Source organism: Condylura cristata, unplaced genomic scaffold, assembly GCF_000260355.1.
Source record: "Condylura cristata isolate star-nosed mole 26May11 unplaced genomic scaffold, ConCri1.0 scaffold00004, whole genome shotgun sequence".
Lineage (NCBI taxonomy): Eukaryota > Metazoa > Chordata > Mammalia > Eulipotyphla > Talpidae > Condylura > Condylura cristata.
This window is the reverse complement of record NW_004567105.1, coordinates 14,517,788-14,538,251: the sequence shown is the minus strand read 5'-3', so window position 1 is coordinate 14,538,251 and position 20,464 is coordinate 14,517,788. Positions and strand designations below refer to the sequence as shown.

Sequence of the window (20,464 nt, the reverse complement as noted above, 5' to 3'; positions counted from 1 at the left end):
TTTCCCTCCCTCCCTCCCCCCCGTTTTTGATCCCATTCCCCACTCTGCCCCCACAGAATGTCTCTGGTCTATGGTTGTTCATTATTTTTGTTATTTTCTCGCCTGGGACCCACAATATTTTTAAGCAGCACTGCAACTCATTCTTGTGCACACTCAAGGTTTAGGGTCATTAACCTGGAGCAAATGTGGCACAGAATAAGCACTCAGTAGTAATGTGTTAGATGATTTTTAAAATCCTTTTTTCCTGATGATTTCCTTCTACCCCCAGAAGACACCTGACAATTATACTATCCACGTGGCTGACTAGTCCAGGAACGAGCGTCTGACTCCAGCTGTGTGTTTTATAGCCTCCCATCAAAGTAAGATGAACTCCTTACCCAGAGTTTGCTTCTAAAGTAGAAGCTGGTGACACTCCAGGCACCAGGAGAATTTGAGAAACATTTCTATTGTTCATGCAAAGATTCCCAGGGAGAGTTGGGCAGGTACAAGCAGGTCTGACTTGGATAATGCAGAAAAATATGTTGGGCTTTAATCAGTGGCTTGGAGGTTGGACTTGGGAAACTTCCTTCTAGTGGGAAGTTGTAAATTTCCTCCTGGCACCAAAGATGAAGGTGAGTTCACAGATGTCCCACTCAAGCTTGCTCAGATGTGCAACCAAAATAAGAAAAAAAGGGATGAGGTTTAAAACAAGGATGTCACATATCAACAATGAAGACAAATTCTTTATTACATTGGGTGAGCCAATCAGATTTGCTTACCCAGGAATTTGGAATCCAGATTATAAGCCATCTAGCTGGTCTATGCTTGTAACTGAAATTGAGGGATAGATAAAAATTCAGGAGCTGCCATTTTTCCACCAAAGATGGAAAAGTAAAGAAAATTAGTCACTGGAGAGAAAAAAAGAAAGCAGGTGCAGAGATGCAAAGTCTGAGGCCCAGAGCTGCGTGGCCTCTGCGGCCTTCACAGGCCCAGGTCTCCACCAGGCTGGTTCTCATTTGCATCAGTGTCTACACTAAAACTGAAAGTCAAAGGTCATCTAAACAAGGGTTATTGTTATGGTAGTAAGATTAATACAAAAGACAGATGAAAGATGACATCTAGCATAAGATCTGGCATAAAATCAACATTAAATAAATGAAGAGAGATAATAGTAATATTCAGTTAGAAAATGAGAAGAATGAATGAAGCTTCTTAATGAACTTTAGAAATGAAGAGATGATTATGTTTTAGCTGGAAAGTTCTTTTTTTTTTTTTTAATTTGAATGGTCCTAGACTAAAATAATACCTCTATTAATCAAAGAGTTTCAATGGATTCATATATGAAGTGAGGGAAAAAAATGTATGAACTTCATTTTCTTCTCTCTTGTCACCATTGTGATAACTGACAAAACATCAAACTCTACTGCCAATTCTGACCAAACTCTGATGTGCAACCCCCCGCCCCCCAAGCAGAGAAGACATGGGGGAGAAGCAGGTGCTAACAGAACTTGGCAGGTGTTAAGAGGTTGAATGCATGACACCCTTACAGCCTGGACAGAGCTGGAGGAGCGCATGAGCTGGTTCTCGTGCCAAGGCTGCATCTTCTACCAGAGTAACCTTGTGTAAGTCACTGAGCCTTCCTGAGATGCCCTTTCTTGGAAGAAGATGGGATTGGCAAAGAAAAGATTAATCTCAGGGTCCTCCGGTGGCTCAGTGGTTAATACACAGCACTATGATGCTATTGGCAGTCACTGGAGCCTGAGTTCACTCCCCAGCCAGGAAGGTGACCCACATGACACGGCAGAGCACTCCAGACCTGCCAGCTGCTCCCTTCAGCAGTGTATTTCAGTAGATATGTCTGTTCTGCTCCCCACTTTGCCTCTGGTGAAACCTCTCACCTTCTGCATCTCTCTGGCTTATACCCCAGGTCTTGTGTGCATAAATAAATTAATCTTTTATTAAAAAAAGATTAATCTCGGTCCTCCCTGGTGGTGCAGCGGGTTAAAGCACAGCACTGAGAATCTGAAGCCACTTCCGCATGAGTTCGATTCCCGCCTGCCGCCTGCCCCGGAGGAGACCACATGGCGCAGCAGACCTCTCCTGACCCGCCCGCTGCTCCCCTCAGCAGTGTACTTCGTTGATCTGCCTGTTCTGTTCCCCACTCTATCTCTGGTGAAGCCTCTCGCCGCCCCTGAGCCTCTGGCCTGTACCCCAGTTCTGTATGCACAAATAAATAAATCTTAAAAAACGAAACAAAACAGGCCCTCCCTGGTGGTGCAGCGGGTTAAAGCACAGCACTGAGAATCTGAAGCCACTTCCGCATGAGTTCGATTCCCGCCTGCCGCCTGCCCCGGAGTTGACCACATGGCGCAGCAGACCTCTCCTGACCCGCCCGCTGCTCCCCTCAGCAGTGTACTTCGTTGATCTGCCTGTTCTGTTCCCCACTCTATCTCTGGTGAAGCCTCTCGCCGCCCCTGAGCCTCTGGCCTGTACCCCAGTTCTGTATGCACAAATAAATAAATCTTAAAAAACGAAACAAAACAAAAAAACAAAAACAAAAACAGTGAACACAGGGACTTATGTAGTACATTGGGAAGTAAGTTCCATAGAATGAGATGGTAGAGTATAGTAAGAGGAACTGGAAATGTAAAGTGGAGAATGAAAAGTAGGGTACAGAGCAACATAGCATGTTTGCGGAGACCACACCCAGCGGGTGAGATCTGAGCAGAGACTTGGAAGAGGTGAGGGGGAGAGGCTTTTAGAGGAAGAGCATTCTACAGAAGGAGCTAGAGCAAAGCTCTAAGATTTCCAAAAATGCATCTGGTATGCTTCATTCACAGCAAGAGGCTCTGTCTGGAGCAGAGGAACTCATGGAGAATGAAAGGGTTGGTCAGAGAAGTGAGAGGTGAGTGGGTGGGTTGGTGATGCCGACCATGAAATTATATTTCTTTTAAAGATTTATTTATTTATGCATACAAGAACTGGGGTACAGACCAGATGTGTGGGGGGTGGTGAGAGGATTCACCAGACACAGGCAGATATACTGAATATGCAATTCAGACTGAGAAATAGCAGAATAAGATTGGTCCATATTTAGTGAGAATTGTTGAGTAGTCAGATGTTTAAATCTGGGTTTTGGGAAGGCAGAGAGGAATTCGAGAGTGGTCATGTGACAGTGAAAGCCACTGGGCTGAAATGAGGGGAGACAGAGAAGAGGAGGGGTGTAAAGTCTGAGCTCTGGGTCACACGCTTACAGAGTTTGAGGCTAAGAGGAGCTTGCAAAGGCATCTGAAAAGAAATGTGGTATTTGAAGTAAAAAGAAAACTAAGAGTGGAGCTCTGGAAGGCGAGTGAAGGCTATCTATTAAGTACTTCTTTTCTTCTTCTTTTAGTACTCCTTTCTCATTTTAACCCCTCTCCCTCTTAAACATACCCTGCATACCACTTGAACCTGCCTGTACCAGAGTCCTCCTATGTCAAGGCACATAGATAAATAAAGCCTTGATAAATAAAGCTTAGTTTTATCATGGTATCCTTTCTTATTTTGACGTGACACTAATTGAATAAGTAATAGTTTTTTTGAAAGGATATATATTTTAAGAGAAAGGACCTTCCATGATAGTTTCACCAACTCCCTTACATACCATCTGTTATTACTTTCCATGAAAAATCTTAAAATTATATGATGATTTCATCCAACTCCTTTATTGACCAGAGTTGCTCAGGAAAGTGAGTCGTTTACCTCTCGAAGTCTTAGCTCCACTATTTGAACTGAATGTCAGGTTCTGTATAAATTTCAACTTCTCCATGTCCCAGTTTCCTCAACTGGAAAAGGGTAATTGAGCCCTCGTCACACCTCAGTCATTGAAGAGCCAGCACACTAGTGACAAAAAGTGCCTAGTCCAGCGCTTGGCGTCTTTAAAGGCTTTCACTTGATTTTCGTTCCCTCTGAAATCAGGTTTGCACTTTACCTGCCCGATCATCCTGCCCATTTTTCTTCACAGGGTTGACCTGTCCTTCCAGTCTTTGCTGAATGGCATGGTGGTGGCTTCCAATATGGGGCCTTTTGTTGGATTCTGTCTAAACTGTGTCTGCCTGATTCTCCACCCAGCCGTAGTGATCTACTCTAGCTTCCGTCCTCTTTGAAGTCTTCATTTCTCCCTATCAGAGCTCTATAATTATTAAGTTATTCTTTGTAGTTTTTCTATGATTTCATGTCTGTAACTTGAGTACAGTTTGTGAAATATGAGGTAATTTTAAACTTGGAAGAATCTTAACAGTACTTCGCACACAGTAGAAAGAAAACTCACAGGAGTTTATTGGCTGATTGACTACGAGTACTGAATTGGCAGATTTAAAAAGTTCTGCCCCTCTAAATTATTCCCTTGGATGGAACATACCCTGGCAACATTTCATTTACATCTTTCATTCAATCAATTTGTTTATACTTTGTATCCTGCCTGGTTCCTTTAGAGACTGAAACAGCACACCATTCATTTGGTGAGATTTCATATTGTTACTCATATTTAGGTGGAACGATTTTTAGAAATATCATTAAAGAAATATATTCTACCAGGAGAAGTAGGTAAGTCACTGTATCTTCTCTTAAACTTCTAGGTTTTACCTGCAAAATCAGTTATTTTGTCTGCTGTCGAATACATTAACATCAAAATGGATTGTGGCTTCTCGAAAGTATCTCTATTTAGTTCTTTACTCTTTTCAGCTGTGAACCCTTTGTTGCACAAAAACTCTGAAAGTGTCAGTCAGAACCTGAAAAGAATGAAGTATATTTCATATTTTGGTTTTGGGAAATCTGATTGTTTCTCTTGGAACAGATTGTTCATTATAACAGTGTCTATAATAAATGGAGCACGCTGCCGAGATAGATGGAAATGAAATTAATTTGGCTCAGATGTGATCTTTGTTTTGCTTATGAGAATTTGAAACATCCTTACAGAGTTTCAAATTTCCATGCAATTTAGAAATAAAAGAGACTTCAAAATGTGCCTGTCTCCCTTGCCAGTGGCCGTTGTTACCTGACTGTCGCTCTGTAGAACAGAATAACACATGTGAATAATTATAGAGATCAGCGTGATAGGATTCTTCTCTAAAATAAACATTTCGCAAGTAAAAACATTGCATAAAACCATGTGCTTTTTGTCTTAGGTTGCCTATCAGATTGGTAATTATGAGTTGGCTAAGAAAGCTTTCTCACCAGTTTGGGATTATTTTGTTGCTTCTCCACGTCATGATGAAGAATCCGTGATCTCTTTAAGCAATATCATGACGATTACACAAAGAAGGTAACGAACATACTTTTAAAGGATCAAATTTGTTACTGAAAATATAGATACTGTGTGTGAAACCTTGAATTCTTTTCTTTTCAATTTCATGTTAAGATCTCCAGGTAAGACTATTTCTAAGAAGTAGTTAAAGTGTTTGTGTTCCTTGTTAGAAGCTTCCCTGCTAGAGTCAGAAAAAACTCTCTAGGTATGTGGATGCTTTCGGAATATAATTTAATGAAGGTTGTAGGGGAAAAAAAAAAAAAAACCCTGATATTTTCCAAAGGTAATTTCACATATACTAGAGAGCACAGATATGCATTGGGTACTTTTGTGACAGAGAAAAGTCAATTGGAGTTAAGGTTATGGTCCGATGGGTAAGAAGAAGAAAGCAGAGAGGTGGAGGCTTAGAGATAGGATTAAAAATTGTCTCTTGCGGCCCTCCCTGGTGGCGCAGCGGGTTAAAGCATAGCACTGAGAATCTAAAGCTGCTTCCGCATGAGTTCAATTCCCGCCTGCCCTGGAGGTGACCACATGGTGTGGCAGACCTCTCCTGGCCCACCTGCTGCTCCCCTCAGCAGTGTACTTCGTCGATCTTCCTGTTCTGCTCCCCACTCTGTCTCTGGTGAATCCTCTCACCCTCCGCATCTCTGGCCTGTACCCCAGTTCTGTATGAATAAATAAATAAATCTTTAAAAAAAAATTGTCTCTTAAGGTCATCATTAAAATTTTGACAGTGAGTGAGATCTCCCCATGAATGAATGTTTAGCAGAAAAGAAGGACTGGAACCCTGGGCATTGCTTACATTTAAGAAGTTCAAGGAAGGTTAGAGAGAAGGACGAGCCCAGGAGGTGAAAGTCTGGGAACCTGCACTGTCAGGGGGAGCGAAACTACTAGCATTAGAAGAGAGTGCTAGTAGTTGCTCAATTAAGTGCTGCAGAGTAGTTGGGCAGAAGGAAAACTAAGAGGAGACTTTTAGAATTGACAGTTGAGGGGCCACTGGTGAGTTCAAGAGTGTCATTTTTGTGATTTCTGAAGACCAGGAATCTTTTAAAGCAGTTGTGTAAAGAATAAATGAAAATGGGGAGTAATAGCAAGCACAGACTTCTCATTTGAAGTTTGGTGTTAAGGGAAATGGAAACAGGTTAGAAACCTTAGAAAGAAGGCAGTCTTAATGAAAGAATTTAGGAGGTGGAGGGTAGCGAGCCGGTGGAGGAGTGTCTACTGCAGGTGGTGATGGCACAGTGACAGTGGGACTTGTGCTATGGGCAGTGTGACCAGGGTGACGTGAGAAATAAAGAGAAGTGCTGTTGAGAAGTACTAATGGCTCCACTGATGTCACAGATAATGAATTTGTAGCAGACCTCAGTTCCCTGTGGCCCAGGGCTGCATTTGATTGGTCTTGCCTACTAAGGACTGGATAGTCTTCGACACAGTAGGCGTTCAGGGGATGCCAGTTTGAATGAAAACAAGGATGAATGAGGAGAATTGGCAAGCGATTGACAGTTGTGGCTGACAGAAAAATTTTGGAGTCAGAAAAGTTGAATAGAAATACCAAAATTGGACTGTGACATCTCTGTAAGGTAAAGCAAATGGAGAATTTCATAAATTAAAGGGTGTGGAATTGAAAGTTTTAGAGAAATCACGGTGGAAATGACCCAACAGAGTCTGAGCTGGGTAGAGGAAGGAGGAAGCTGAGAGGATTCAGTAGTCTGCATTCTTCACACCTTCAAGGTGCTGGCAGACATCCTGAAGACCAAGATGAGTGTGAGTTGCAGGAGTGGGGAACCACCATTCTCCTGGTCAAGAACACTTTAGAGTTCAGGCATGTTGTAAAAACAGATCACCTACAAGTGTGAAGTCGAGTATTTCTTACTTTTTAGGTATAGGAGAGGTTGAGAAGAATTTAGTGGGGGAGGGCTTGTTGCCAAGTAAGACTAAAGGCAAGAAAGGGAATTTTGGAAGCAAAGAAGGAAGATTGTGGCTCTCTCCATTTTGCTGATGGCTAACACTGTTGACTACTGTTTAGAAGAGATAATTAGAAATGACCCAAGAATTATTAATTCTCTATCTCTCACTCTTTTTTTTTTTCCCATCCTGCTCTCTCCATGGATGATTTTACTATTAATGGCCCTTGTCTTCAGAAAATTCATTAATTAAAATACTGGTACTGTTTTACAGACTTCTGAATATATATAGTGATCTCACTATAGTGACAGAAAATAATTTTATATCTTAGAACCAGAACTCTCTGCCCATATTTACTTTTATGCAGCTCAGACAGAACCTCAGCACCTTTATTTTCTTAATTGTTAATGAGCATCTTTAATATTAATTTAAAGACTACAAAAGAGACCATGCCACAAATTTTGGCTACTATCTTGGGATCATTATGTGGATAGTAAGAGTTCATCGAAAAGGGTGTGTTCACATACTCAACCATTTTATATTTAGGTCTGTAACACCATTTATTTGTTTTTGCAGATTATATCCAGATATTTTGGCAGAGACTTCATCAATCCTCTTATACCTTTTTCTTAGAAGCATTTTTGTAACAAGTGACATTAAAATTAAAGAAGAAAATCTTTTTTGTGACAATATTAAAGGCAATGAGATTTTCCCCTCTCAACAAGTAAGTGAATTAAAAATGACTGAAAACGTGCCAATTTGTCTTTGTTTCTTGATGTATCAAGTTCATGTGCCTTGGGGATTGATGACCTCATTTGTGAATGGACTGAGAAGCTGTGAAATGATTGTTCTAGTTTACTTGATATTCTTTGTAGGTTTCAGAGGTCTGAGTAGCTTTTTCCTTCTTTTCAATTTGTACAAAAATAGTATAAATTTCAAATATTTGAAATGTATAATGTATAAAGTGAAACCCATTGTAATTCATTGCCCATAAGAATACTATGCCTTTTTTCCCCACCTGGTATCTCCAATTTGAAAAATATGCATATACATAGTTGTTATGCATAGACAAAATGTGTAATTTATTATTATTTTACAAAAAAAATGGCATCATGATCTACCTGCTATTCTGCAACTTGTCTTTTTATTATGTTTTAAATTTTACCTTGGACATATTTTCATTCTGGCATACCACATTACCACTTCCTAAAAATTATAATATTGCATTCCTGTACAGATAACAAACAACTCAACATCTTTTTGATAATTATTGACAGACTCTCAGGGCACTTCTTTTTAAATGTTACTTGATGTCTATCAAATGTTACTTGATGTCTATCTGCTCTTGCTTTTAATAACAATCCTGCGTTATTATTTTTTTCATTCTAACTTGAGGTACGTTATTCCTTCTCTCTCCTCCTTACCTTAGATATATGTAGACTTTTGCCATAGGTTTTCATTTTTACAGTTCTTTTTCCTGCTCATCTATGAACGATCAGCCAATAAAACGTTACCCAAGGCTGTGCCAACTTCTTTCTTTTTTATTTTGTGAAGATTTATTTATTTATACATACAAGAACTGGGTATAGGCCAGAGGTGGAGTTAGAGTGGGAAGCAGAACAGGCAGATCTATTGCAATACACTGTTGAGGGGAGCCAGGTGGGTCAGATCCCTGGTCAGGGATCGAACTTGTGCTGCAGTGGCTGTGGATAGCTTCATAGTATTCAGACTTAACCTGGTACCACGAGAAAGCCCCATGCCAGTTTCTGAGGCATGAAAATGAAAAAGCATGACCCTCGGCTGAAGACAATTTCACAGCGTTGTAGAGGCCAACCACGGACAGCTGTCAAACTGTCGTACTATTGTATTCCGTTTTCTTTCAGTACTCAGTCTAAAATTAAAGACAATCTTTTAAGTATTTCAGTGAATTCCAGAATGCCAGCCTTTTATTCTTGTGACAATTTGCTGTATGGAAATTCTAGTTACCACTTGTACAAAATACTATGTGTCTATATGGAAAAATGAAATCTTTCCCCAGAAAAGGGAAAGGAGGAGTAAGATAGGAGTCTTATTTTTTGTGTCATTTCATCACAGTTTAACTTTATATCTTACTCATTTTCATTTAACTAGCAGATGTATATTAGAAGATTAGTTTGGTCTACTGAGTATTTACCACCTTCTCACAAATTCAAAAGGAAAGTGAAACTTTGTTAATCTAATGGGGGCAGTGATATTGCAGGGATATTATAATTATTATTTGTTATAACTTAATAAAAAAAAAGATATATGTATTCATTCATACAGAACTGGGGTACAGTCCAGAGGTGCAGGGGCAGTGAGAGGCTTCACCAGAAACAGAGTGGGGAGCAGAACAGGCAGATCAATGAAGTCCACAGGAGAGGTCTGCTGCGCCATGTGGATCACTTCCAGGACAGGGGATCGAACTTGCACCGAAGTGGCTGCATCCAGCTGGCAGTGCTGCATCCTAACTCGTTGCGCCACCAGGGAGCACTCAGTTGTAACTTACCTTTAAAAAAATCCTGAAGTTTAATTCTAAGACTGTGTTAACCATATATTTGATTATTAGGTATTGGATTTTTTCTTAAATTTAGATTTTTTTATACCAACATACATTCCATTGTTCATTCACAAGTATCATATCTACTGCCCTATTCTAAGATATACATTAATTAAGCATCTTCTGATGTTCAACATGTTTAACCATACTTTTTTTTTTTTTTTTTTTTTTTACAGATTGCTAGACTGATTGAATGTGAGAGAATATTAGTGGCCTTGGAACTTAGCAGCTACCTAAATGATTCCATTTATACCCTTCAAGCTGTGACTCAGTGTTATGGACTCCTTGCTCCTATAGTCTATCACAATATTGTCTTGGTACCTGCTGTCCAGGTAAGGGGTCTTCTCCCTTCCCCACCTCCCACCAGTATAAGGCTATATTTACAAAAGCAGTTCATCAGTACATTTCAAAAAAGAGACATTAGTGTATTTCTTTTGAAGTACAAATAGGTCAAGAATAAATCTGAAATTTCATGAATTCACTGAAAATCATTTTAATAATTTAAATTGTATCTGGGCAGTTATAATGTATTCTCTGAAAGTGTTCAGCCCAGCTGCAGTCCATATTTAAATATCGGCATTTTGCTTTGCTGGGTTTTTCAAGTCATTTCAATGTTTATATTCTTACAATGTTAGAACAGCAATATTTATTCAGAGCGTATTATTAAAGTGAAATGCACTTCTTCCAGAATCAAAAGGCATCTGTCTTTTCTTCCTAGATAGGAGAGATGGCAGATGTGAGACTTACTCTGGACAGGTGTGTCAAGATGCTCCAGATATTTCATTAATGTGTCAGACCTTTGAATCTTTATAGGATTTATTTCAACCCGTGGGTGACAAGTATCTTACCCAGGCCTTCAAAGTGCTTACCCTTTCTTGCTTAGAAGGTCTGGTTAACATGATGTTATTGGCATAGAGTTGCAGTGTTCAGATCTTTTCAGATCCTAGAAATGTCTAGGAAGTTTGGGTCCTTTCCTAAAATATTATTTCAGAGGGTGGGATAGTTATTGTTGCCCTGGGGCTCAACATGAGTGGGAATGTCTGGTAGTTCTTCCTAATGGGATAGTAAAGAAAACATTAGCCACATCAGTGCTTGACTTTCACTGTGCTCCAGCAAAGATAACATGCTGGGAACATCAGCTGTGATTGGGGGTCAGTTGGTTGAGTTCAGGAAAGTCTGTGGTCATCTTCTGGTATACTACTGATTCAGGATGCCTTTAGCTACAGAGTGGATGATAGCTATAAGAAAAAGCCTTCAGCAAGGAATTTCTAGTTAAATTATATCATTTAGACTAGGGAAAGATGATTGGAACAGAGGGAGATTCCAGAAATAGCCCATGTATATCACAGAAGTGCCATTCCAATTCATTGGGAAGGGAATGGATGTTTTTAGGAAATGGTGGTGAAACACTGGGTTAGTCATCTTAGAGAAAGTAGATTTGACCTTTATTTGTATTATATATAAATTTTCAAACTTATTAATGACTTCAATGTAAAACAAAGCAAAATTTATATGACAAATAACCCCAGGAGATTACATATGCAATCTGGAGTGAGGAGAACCACTTCTAACCAAGACAGAACTCTTTAGAAACAAGAAGAAAGAGAAAACATATTTGACTATATTGATAGCAACCTGTAGGCACTCCTAAACCTGGATGCAATCTTTGGTTTCTGGTATACATCCTCTATTTTACCAGATTGTTTATAGCCTTGCCAAAATGTGGCTTTGCATTCCAGTCTTTGTGTACTTACTTTATTCTCTCTGCTAGTTTTCAAGGGATGGATCTAAAAATTGAATATATCAATTTTATGTGAGTGTATGCTCCTTTACACATGTGGTTTATCAATAATAATTTATAAAAGTAAAATTTGGTGGTTCAAAACTTGCATGATTGGAATAGAATATCTTATAATGAGTAAGAATGGTAGTTTTTAACAAAAACCACGTTGCTTGTTTTCCAGATCTTGATCAAATGCATAGTGGCTTTGCAAGGACTTTCAAATGTTGTCCACTCAAAGAAACACATGGCGAGTTTTGAAAGTATACAGCACATGGTAGCTTGCTGTGTCTTCTATATAACAAAGGTATCTATCTCCTGTTGTGTCTATTATGATAAAATTAAGGTGCAGTAATTATTTAGAAATAAACTACTTTTAACTGCAATAATTACAGTACTTTTAAAATTTCAACTCCCAAGTAGTTTGCATCAAAATAAATTTAAAAATATAAATATGACTTAATAGCAATCGGTTGTAGAACTTTTTGACAACTTTTTGATGTTTCAAAATAGCATTTGTATATTTTACAAGCATTGCATATTGCCACACACAACAAATTTGTTTCAAAACCCAGGAATATCAATGACACATAGTGCTGTAATCTGTGTAGCTTCTTGTCAAGTGTGACTACAAGGGAAAAATTACAGGCAGACCCAAGGAGTCTTAACTCAAGAGATGATTTAGGACAGTGGGGCTTAGAAGATGCCAAGAGATGAAGTGAAAGGTTTGTGAAGCTGGTCACTGCCTAAAGGAAGGTATGATGATCCCATGAAATCAGAATATTTCAACCATGTTAGACCTGAAAGAAGGGGCAGACCAGCCACAGATCATAAAGATGTTTCTGAGATTGGTGTGTGTGCTTGTTGAAACACACAAGCGGTAGAGGTGAAGTCAGATGATCAACTATTATGTAGGGATCTAAGCCAGGGAGATGACATAGACAAAAGTGTAGTCAGAGTACATACAAGACCAGTGTATTTACAGTAACACACACAGAGAAAATGGGGTTTAGAAGGTGAAGGCATCTCAGGATGCTCTTTCCTAACCACAGTTGGACGGAGTAATGACGTGGGCTGTGGCTATGGTAGCCAGAGATCAGGAAGCAGAGTCTGGAGACCTAGATGAAGAGCCTAGTGATTGGGCAGAGGGAGGCTATTGGGGAGCAACTCAGGCATGCTGAAATTAAGCAATGAGGGAAGAGCCTGAGGATAGCAAGAATGGTCACCAAATGATTGACCATTGGCATCTGAGTTTAGCTGCTGAGACAATGACTTAGAGGCAGTTGGGATCAGAGGCAAGATTTAACTTGATTTGGGATTGTATTTTTAAGTCAGGAAGCATAAACCTGAGCTTTTAAAAATTGATTTCTCGTGAACACAAACACCAATCATAATATTATATCAACACCATCTTTGCCTTTACCTCTAAGTCAATAAACTTCTGTTTTAAAATATACAACTATAAGTAACAATGACTACAAAGAGGTTTATGGCAAGACAGAGTCCTTAAGGGGTTTAGAGTCCAGCTAGGGAAAAAGAACATAAACTAGTTTTCATTTTTATTTTATTTGTTTATTCAGAAAGCATTTAATGTGTGCTCACTGTGTCAGGTATTGTGATCATTTGACATACCTGCAAAGAGCGAGAACCATATAGTAGAAGCAGGAGGAGAAACAGAAGGAAGAACAAGAGGAGGAATGGGAAGAAAAGAAGAGGAAGGAGGAGGGGGAGAAAATTAGAAAAAGGAAGAGTTGATGAAGGAAAAGGAGGAAGGGGGAGGAAAAGGAAAAAGAGGAGTTGGAGAGGTCATTTCTGATGATGAGTAGATGGTGGTAACACAAACAGAGATGAAGGAAGATCATGAAGGGGCTGGAACACTTGGAGAAAGTTTCACTTAGAACATGAGACTTAAACTATGTTCTAAAGCAAGAGTTACAAACTCAAATGCCTACTGGAGCCCAGGAGATAAAGAGTTTGCCAACTGATTGGCTGTGGTATAAGATTTGTTGGTTCCTGAGTCAAATTAGAGAGTCAGTGTCTTCCCTGTAGGCAGTTAAAGTAATTAAAAAGACAACAGTGTTGTTCATCAACTCAAAGCCTGCTTGAACAGTATTCTTTCCTTTAACAAATTTGAATTAAGTACTTAACATATCATCTTGTAGATACAGTAATAAAGATCAACTTTTTGCTCTCACAGAACTTATAGTTCAGTGGGAGAGACAAAGAATACTTAATGTAACTCCATGAAGATTTACATTATAGGCAGAAAATATTAAATGAGAGGGTTATTTTGGGGGCTGGGCCTAATTAGGCAGGATGACCCTGCAACATGAAAAAGAGTAGAGATGAGGAAGATGCTGGACAATATTTGTAGGTGGGAGGGATGAAGGATTATGTGAGCAAATGTCCTTAGGGATTCGTGGCCAACTTTATATTATTTATTTATCATTATTGTTTTTAGTGGGAAAGGAATTAAGAGATTTTTAGGTATCAAAGAGAGTGCATATAATTTACTGGAGAGGCAATTGTCTAATTTTATTATTAGCAAGTGTAAAATTTTGAGAATATATAAAAATGTTACATAAGCACATATGATGCTTAGCTTTTTATATTTAGCTTTTAAATTATGTCATCAAATGAAATAGGAAGTTAGAGTGCCTCTTAAATGATAACTGGTTTGTTAAAAATTAATTTTATTGAGGTAATGTTGGTTTACAACACTATATGTGATTTAAGGGGATAGCTTTACACCTCCTCAGATAAATATACTACACCATCCTCACCACCGAGGTACCCACAGTCCTTTACCACATCATGTCTGATTTTAGCCTATGAATTAGTAGGGCTGTTTAAGGCTTTCATGCATACCGATGATTTCCAGTGGATGTGGCAGTTATAGTGATAGTTTAATATCTCCATAAGTAGACCTAGTGTTTGTAGACTGAATCAATGGATTTCCACATATATTTTGTGCTTTTGCAAATATCTGTGAAAGCAATTGAAGTAATTAAATTTATTTTAGCTTTTTGTCATGAGAATCACTGCAGAAATATAATGCAGTGTCTCACCGAAGACTGCTTATTTTTTTTTTTAAAATAAAGAGGTAGTGAATTTTGGGGAAATGGCAGTCTAAGGTAACATCCGAGACTTCTACTTTCAAACTCCTCTTTCAGTGTTTATAATAGCTCAAGCACATTAGTTGGTAAAGCCAGGGGTGGGGTGGGGTGGGGGGGGTGGGTCTATCTTAGACCAGGGCTGGGGGTTGAAGGAAGAAGGGAAATTACTGGAACTCATTCACTAAAGAAAAGTGGTAGGGGACAGATTTATTCTCCTTGCTCCTTGCTTACAGGTCAGCATTGTATATTTGTTCAAAGAGTTTTGTTGAATGTAGTGTTTCCTCAAGGAAGGGCCATATGTGCCTGACTGTTTTGGGTCATTCTGACAGGATCTTTCTGATTTGCCCAGGGATCTGGAAGACTCCTTCATAGCTGCCCTGATTGATCCATCACTTTAACTAAGGCTTCTCTGGAGGTTTGGCTACAGACAGGCTCTATCCTCTACTTTAGGGAAGAGGTCATGATTTGAAGACTTCATGTTCCGACCTCCAGAAGGGAAAGGCTTATTCCTTCCATCACTCACTGGTTTACTACAGTTGGGGAAACTGTTATGATCTGGCCCGTAGTTGCTGAGGGAGCATACACCGTTAGCAGGAAGAGAAAAATAATACCTCACTGAAGAGGGCCTAGAAGGACAAGGGGAGGAGCTAGATACATACAACAATAATATTATTTACTCTCACTAGTCTGGAAATTATGAATTAAAAAAGGAAAATTTTCAATGTGAAGCAATTCAATGATCAAAACCAAAACCAAAAATATCTTCTGTAACTGAACAAATTTAATTTTGATTAAACAAATTAAACATGAAGAACATGATTATGTGATTTCTTTTTTTTTTTTTTAAAGATTTATTTATTTGTGTATACAGAACTGGGGTACAGGCCAGAGGCTCAGGGGTGGTGAGAGGCTTCAGAGTGGGGAGCAGAACAGGCAGATCAATGAAGTACACTGCTGAGGGGAGCAGCGGGCGGGTCAGGAGAGGTCTGCCAGGCCATGTGGTCACCTCCGGGGCAGGCGGGGATTGAACTCATGCGGAAGTGGTTTTAGCTTCTCAGTGCTGTGCTTTAACCCGCTGCGCCACCAGGAAGGGCTGCTTATGTGATTTCTTAAGTTGATATGGTTGCTCCAGAATTGTTTTGTAACACAGAACAGAATTACCTAAAGATAAATTCAGGAGGTCGATGCAGAAGTGATAGAATGAGATAAACTGAGTTCTGGAGGTAGAAAAGAAACAAACACAGCAGCACTAGGCTCCCTGAGTCCTTGCAGGATTAATGTAGTAAAGTATGTGTGGTAGACACAGGTTGATAAAATTCCCGAAGTTCAAGGAAAAGGACAATCTTAAAGTTTGGAGATCCACAGGATAGGTAATATGCAATGGAGAGAATCAATTTGCTTCAAACTTTTTATGGGCAACATTCAAAGTTAAAATACTGGCACAACATTTGTGGAATCCTGAGGGAAAATGTTCACGGTCCAAAAATTAATAACCAGAAAAGATACCATTTGTCAGGCAAACTAAACATCTTCAGAAGTATAAGCATTTAAAACGTATTCTGCCCATGTACTTATCTGAGGAAAACACTTGAGGAAATACTCTATCAAGTGACAATTGATTCAGAACAGAAATCCCAAGACAGGAAAAGACAAAAAGGAGACAAATAATGGGAGCAATGAATCTTGCAATATATGTATTATTAAAATTAAATAGATAATAATGATGTGACTAGGACTTTGTAATATAAATGCTAAGTAGGGATTCTTGAAAGAGTCATCTTGGAAAGGAAAGCTTAGTAGTAACCTAGAACTAAAATTTCCATTCTGTTTGGGGTTGAGGGAGGTAAGCAGGTAGCAATGCTTACTACATGGTGGTGCGTTTTAAAAATGCACATTATATACATGGGTTGATTTCTTTTGCTAGGATGTGTGTATTTAAAGGTATCTCAGGAGAAATGTAACCACAAACAGAACTTTAAAGCACAGTAGGACTTCTCGGCTGTGTGTAAAGAAAAACGAACAGATAGGAATGAATGGGAAGAACAGAAGAAGGGCAAATTGTCAAGGAGGGAAGCTGCCTATTTCAGCAAAAGGAAGAAAGAAAAGGAGACTGTATTTAAGATGGGAGGAATAAAATGTATTCAAGTGGATGAATTCAGAAGGCAGAGACTGTTAGATGGGCCAAAAAGTCAGACTGTAATGTCCATGATACCAAGAAGCACTTGTAAAACAAAGTTGCAAACCGTAATTGAAAGGTAATGGGAAAAATGCAAACAAAAAAAGGAACTATTTTTATAGCAGAAAAAGCCATTGGACCTTAGGTAGGTCAGAGAGGAGCCTTATAGAATGTTCTTCAACTCTGTCAGATGACTTCTCTGCTTCTGGATGCCCAGGTCCTTTTCTGGTCTTAGTACAGTTTCATCAAGTTATGAAAGATTAAGTCTGGCCCTCCCTGGTGGCGCAGCGGGTTAAAGCACAGCACTGAGAATCTAAAGCCGCTTCCACCTGAGTCCGATCCCCACCTGCCCAGGAGGAGACCACATGACGCCGCAGACCTCTCCTGATCTGCCCGCTGCTCCCCTCAGCAGTGTACTTCGTCGATCTGCCTGTTCTGCTCCCCGCTCTGTCTCTGGTGAAGCCTCTCACCACCCCTGAGCCTCTGGCCTGTACCCCAGTTCTGTAAGCACAAATAAATAAATCTAAAAAAAAAAAAAGATTAAGTCTGAATGAAAACAAAACATGAATTTTTTTACAACAGCACATTCAAGGAGAAAAACCATTATGAGTGTATGAAAATGTTACAAAAGCATTTGAGAACGCCTAGCAAACTTTCTAGTAAAATTTCTAAATAAGTCAGGGATGGAAGAAAGCTATTTGGTATTTCCCAATGTTTTGTAGTAAAATCATACTCAATGCCATGTTTCTGAAGATGTTTCCTTGAAAATCAAACACAGAAAAGAGATGCTGATTCTAAATAATGCATTTCAGTATTTTTAGAGGTTTTCTCATGCAATAGATACAGATATGAAATCAGGGCCCTCCCTGGTGGTGCAGCGGGTTAAAGCACTGCACTAAGAAGCTGAAACCACGTCCCCATGAGTTTGATCCCCGCCTGCCCCGGAGGAGATCCACATGGCATGGCAGACCTCTCCTGACCCGACCGATGCTCCCCTCAGCAGTGTACTTCATTGATCTGCCTATCCTGCTCCCCACTCTGGTTCTGGTGAATCCTCTCACCCTCTGCATCTCTGGCCTGTACCCCAGTTCTGTATGAATAAATAAATAAATCTTAAAAAAAGATATGTAATCATCTTATAAAAGTATAACTTATCTGCAATTTTAGAGGTCTCAAAAATATGTATGAATCAAGTAAAAACTAGAATTTAAAAGAGAAATTTTAAAGTGAGTGGATGTAACAGTGACAAACTGATTTAAAAAATAAACTAGCAGTTAGAAATAGAGGGGAAAGCAGATCACTTATAACACACAGTGTTTTTAACTTAACAAAGTACTAAAGGCCTAAAGAAATGAATTGTGAAATCCAGTGAAGGATACAAAGTAAGGTCTGAACATGCAGGTCACGCTACATCATTAATAGGAAGACCTGCTGTCATAGAAATATAAATCCTCCCTAAAATACTACTTAAATGCAATGCAGTTCTAATCAGAGTCCCAATGGGGTGTCTCTGAAACTGATTAGAATAATGTGAAAGTCCTCAATAGATATTAAAATTTACGATGAAGCTACATCAGTGAAAAATGGTATTAAAACAGTAATGGGCAAGCAGTTTGGTAGGATAGAACAGAGTTCAGGAATAGTCCCAGGTCTATTGAAGAACTTAATCTATGAGCAAAGTGGCATTTGACTTCATTGAGAAAATAACTTACTTTGTGTTCACTTAAGAAAAGATGCTGGTGTAATGGACTATTCATCTGAAAATAAACAAAATCAAAGCCCTACCTCATACCATAAACAAATTAAAGACCAAATGGATTTGAGGATATGTGTATAACCTTAAAGCCAGGGAAAGCCTTTCTCAGTAGGGCACATAATTCAAAAAATAAACAGAAAAAGATCATTAGATTACATGATAATTAAAGTGTTTTTGAGGCAAGAAACTATAAAGTCAGTCTCAACACATATATTAAACAAGCACGGCAAATAAAGGATTATTAACATTGCTTGCCTCAGGTAGTAATCAGTGAGAAGATAGGAAATAATATTTTTAAAGATTTTTTTTCTAATTAATGCATACAGAACTAGGGTACAGGCCAGAGGTGCAGTGGCAGTGAGAGGATTCACCAGAGAGAGAGTGGGGAGCAGATCAGGACTGATGAAGGGAGTGGGGGGCATTGCTGAGGGGGGTGGGGTGCGGGTCAGGAGAGGTCTGCCACGCCATGTGGTCACCTCCGGGGCAGGCGAGGATCGAACTCATGCGGAAGTGGCTTTAGCTTCTTAGTGCTGTGCTTTAACCCGCTGCACCACCAGGAAAGGCCTGGAAATAATTTTTGCAGTTTGGGAAAAGAAGAATCAGATTAATTTTTAATTAGGTAGGATATGATGAAATGTTTCAGTGACCTTAAAAAGTGGAGTGCAGTGGGCAGGCAACAGATGCTGAATGGCACCATCTGAAGTGAGAGAGGAGCCATTCAAGGATTTCAAAGCCAGGAATGATGTCATGAGAGTTGCATCTTCAGAGAAAAATATTCTGATTGCACTACAGTTAATAATTAGAGGGGGATAACATCTGAGGCAGGAAGTGAGTTAGATGGTAAGATGATAAACTAAATTAGTGTGGAAAAGTGGGAGAGGAAATTGAAAGGATTCAAGAGTCATTTATGAGATAAAACTGAGAACCTGAAACCTATTAAATATGAGGGGATAAAAGAGGGAGAGGGAAGAATCAATGTAACCCAGCTACCTGGCACTGGCAGTAGGGGCACCCAATGCTATTTGTTAACCCTGGATGAGAATTAATTTTGTATGGGAAAGGGAAAACGATAATGAGTTTTGAGTACGTAGAGTTTTAGGGTCTATTGGTGATCCTCAGAGACAGTCATTATGTAATTGGACCTATGTTCTTGGAGCTCAGGAGAAGTCACCTATGTATAAATATACAAGAATTGTTACTATATGGACTCAATGAGAGCACTATAAATAGATGATGTCACACTAGGGCATGGTGTAGACTGGTGAGAGAACTATCAAACAATCTCTCAAGAATGCACTTAATTAAGTTTCATGTGCTTAGGCAAGAAGAAGAATGGAAAGTAGATTAGTCCAATGCTGTTTTGTCATTTCTCTCCAATCATGACTGAGGGGAATCCAGGATTTTCATAACAGAATTGGATATGCTCAGATTGATATGGTAGTATTGTCAATTCAGAAGCTTTAGACAGACCAGCAGTTCCAAAACCTGGGTCTAACCCCAGTTCCTAGATTTCAGGTATTGATTTGAAAGGAATACATTTTTTTACATCATTGTTGTGCCTTTTCCCATCTCAGTTGTAATCCCTGTGGACTTCACCAATTCACCTGTGTTCCATCACCATAGTCCCATGTACCACTCCCCACCCCACCCTCATAAATGTCTCTGGTATATAGTTCATTATTATTATCCGCCACCCCCCCACCCCCGGTCCTTTATGCTCCTTCTATGAGTGAAACCATCCACTATTTTTCTTTTTCTTTCTGGCTTATTTCACTAAGCATGATCCCTTCCAGCTTCATCCATGTTGCTGCAAAAGGCACCTGTTTATCCTTTTTGATTGCTGAGTAATATTCCACTATGTATATGTACCACATCTTTTTTTTTTTTTTT

The 20,464-nt window shown here is 39.3% G+C and overlaps 1 protein-coding gene across 1 annotated transcript in view; it reads left to right on the top strand.

The window, feature by feature from the left end:
- Window positions 1–20,464, top strand: part of CFAP54 (cilia and flagella associated 54) — a 197,438-nt gene that overhangs the window by 58,665 nt on the left and 118,309 nt on the right. Inside the window, exons 23-26 of the mRNA XM_012735136.1 lie at window positions 5,145–5,281; window positions 7,745–7,892; window positions 9,923–10,078; window positions 11,711–11,833. Of these exons, the coding sequence (XP_012590590.1) occupies window positions 5,145–5,281; window positions 7,745–7,892; window positions 9,923–10,078; window positions 11,711–11,833 (564 nt within the window). The remainder of the gene's footprint in view (window positions 1–5,144; window positions 5,282–7,744; window positions 7,893–9,922; window positions 10,079–11,710; window positions 11,834–20,464) is intronic.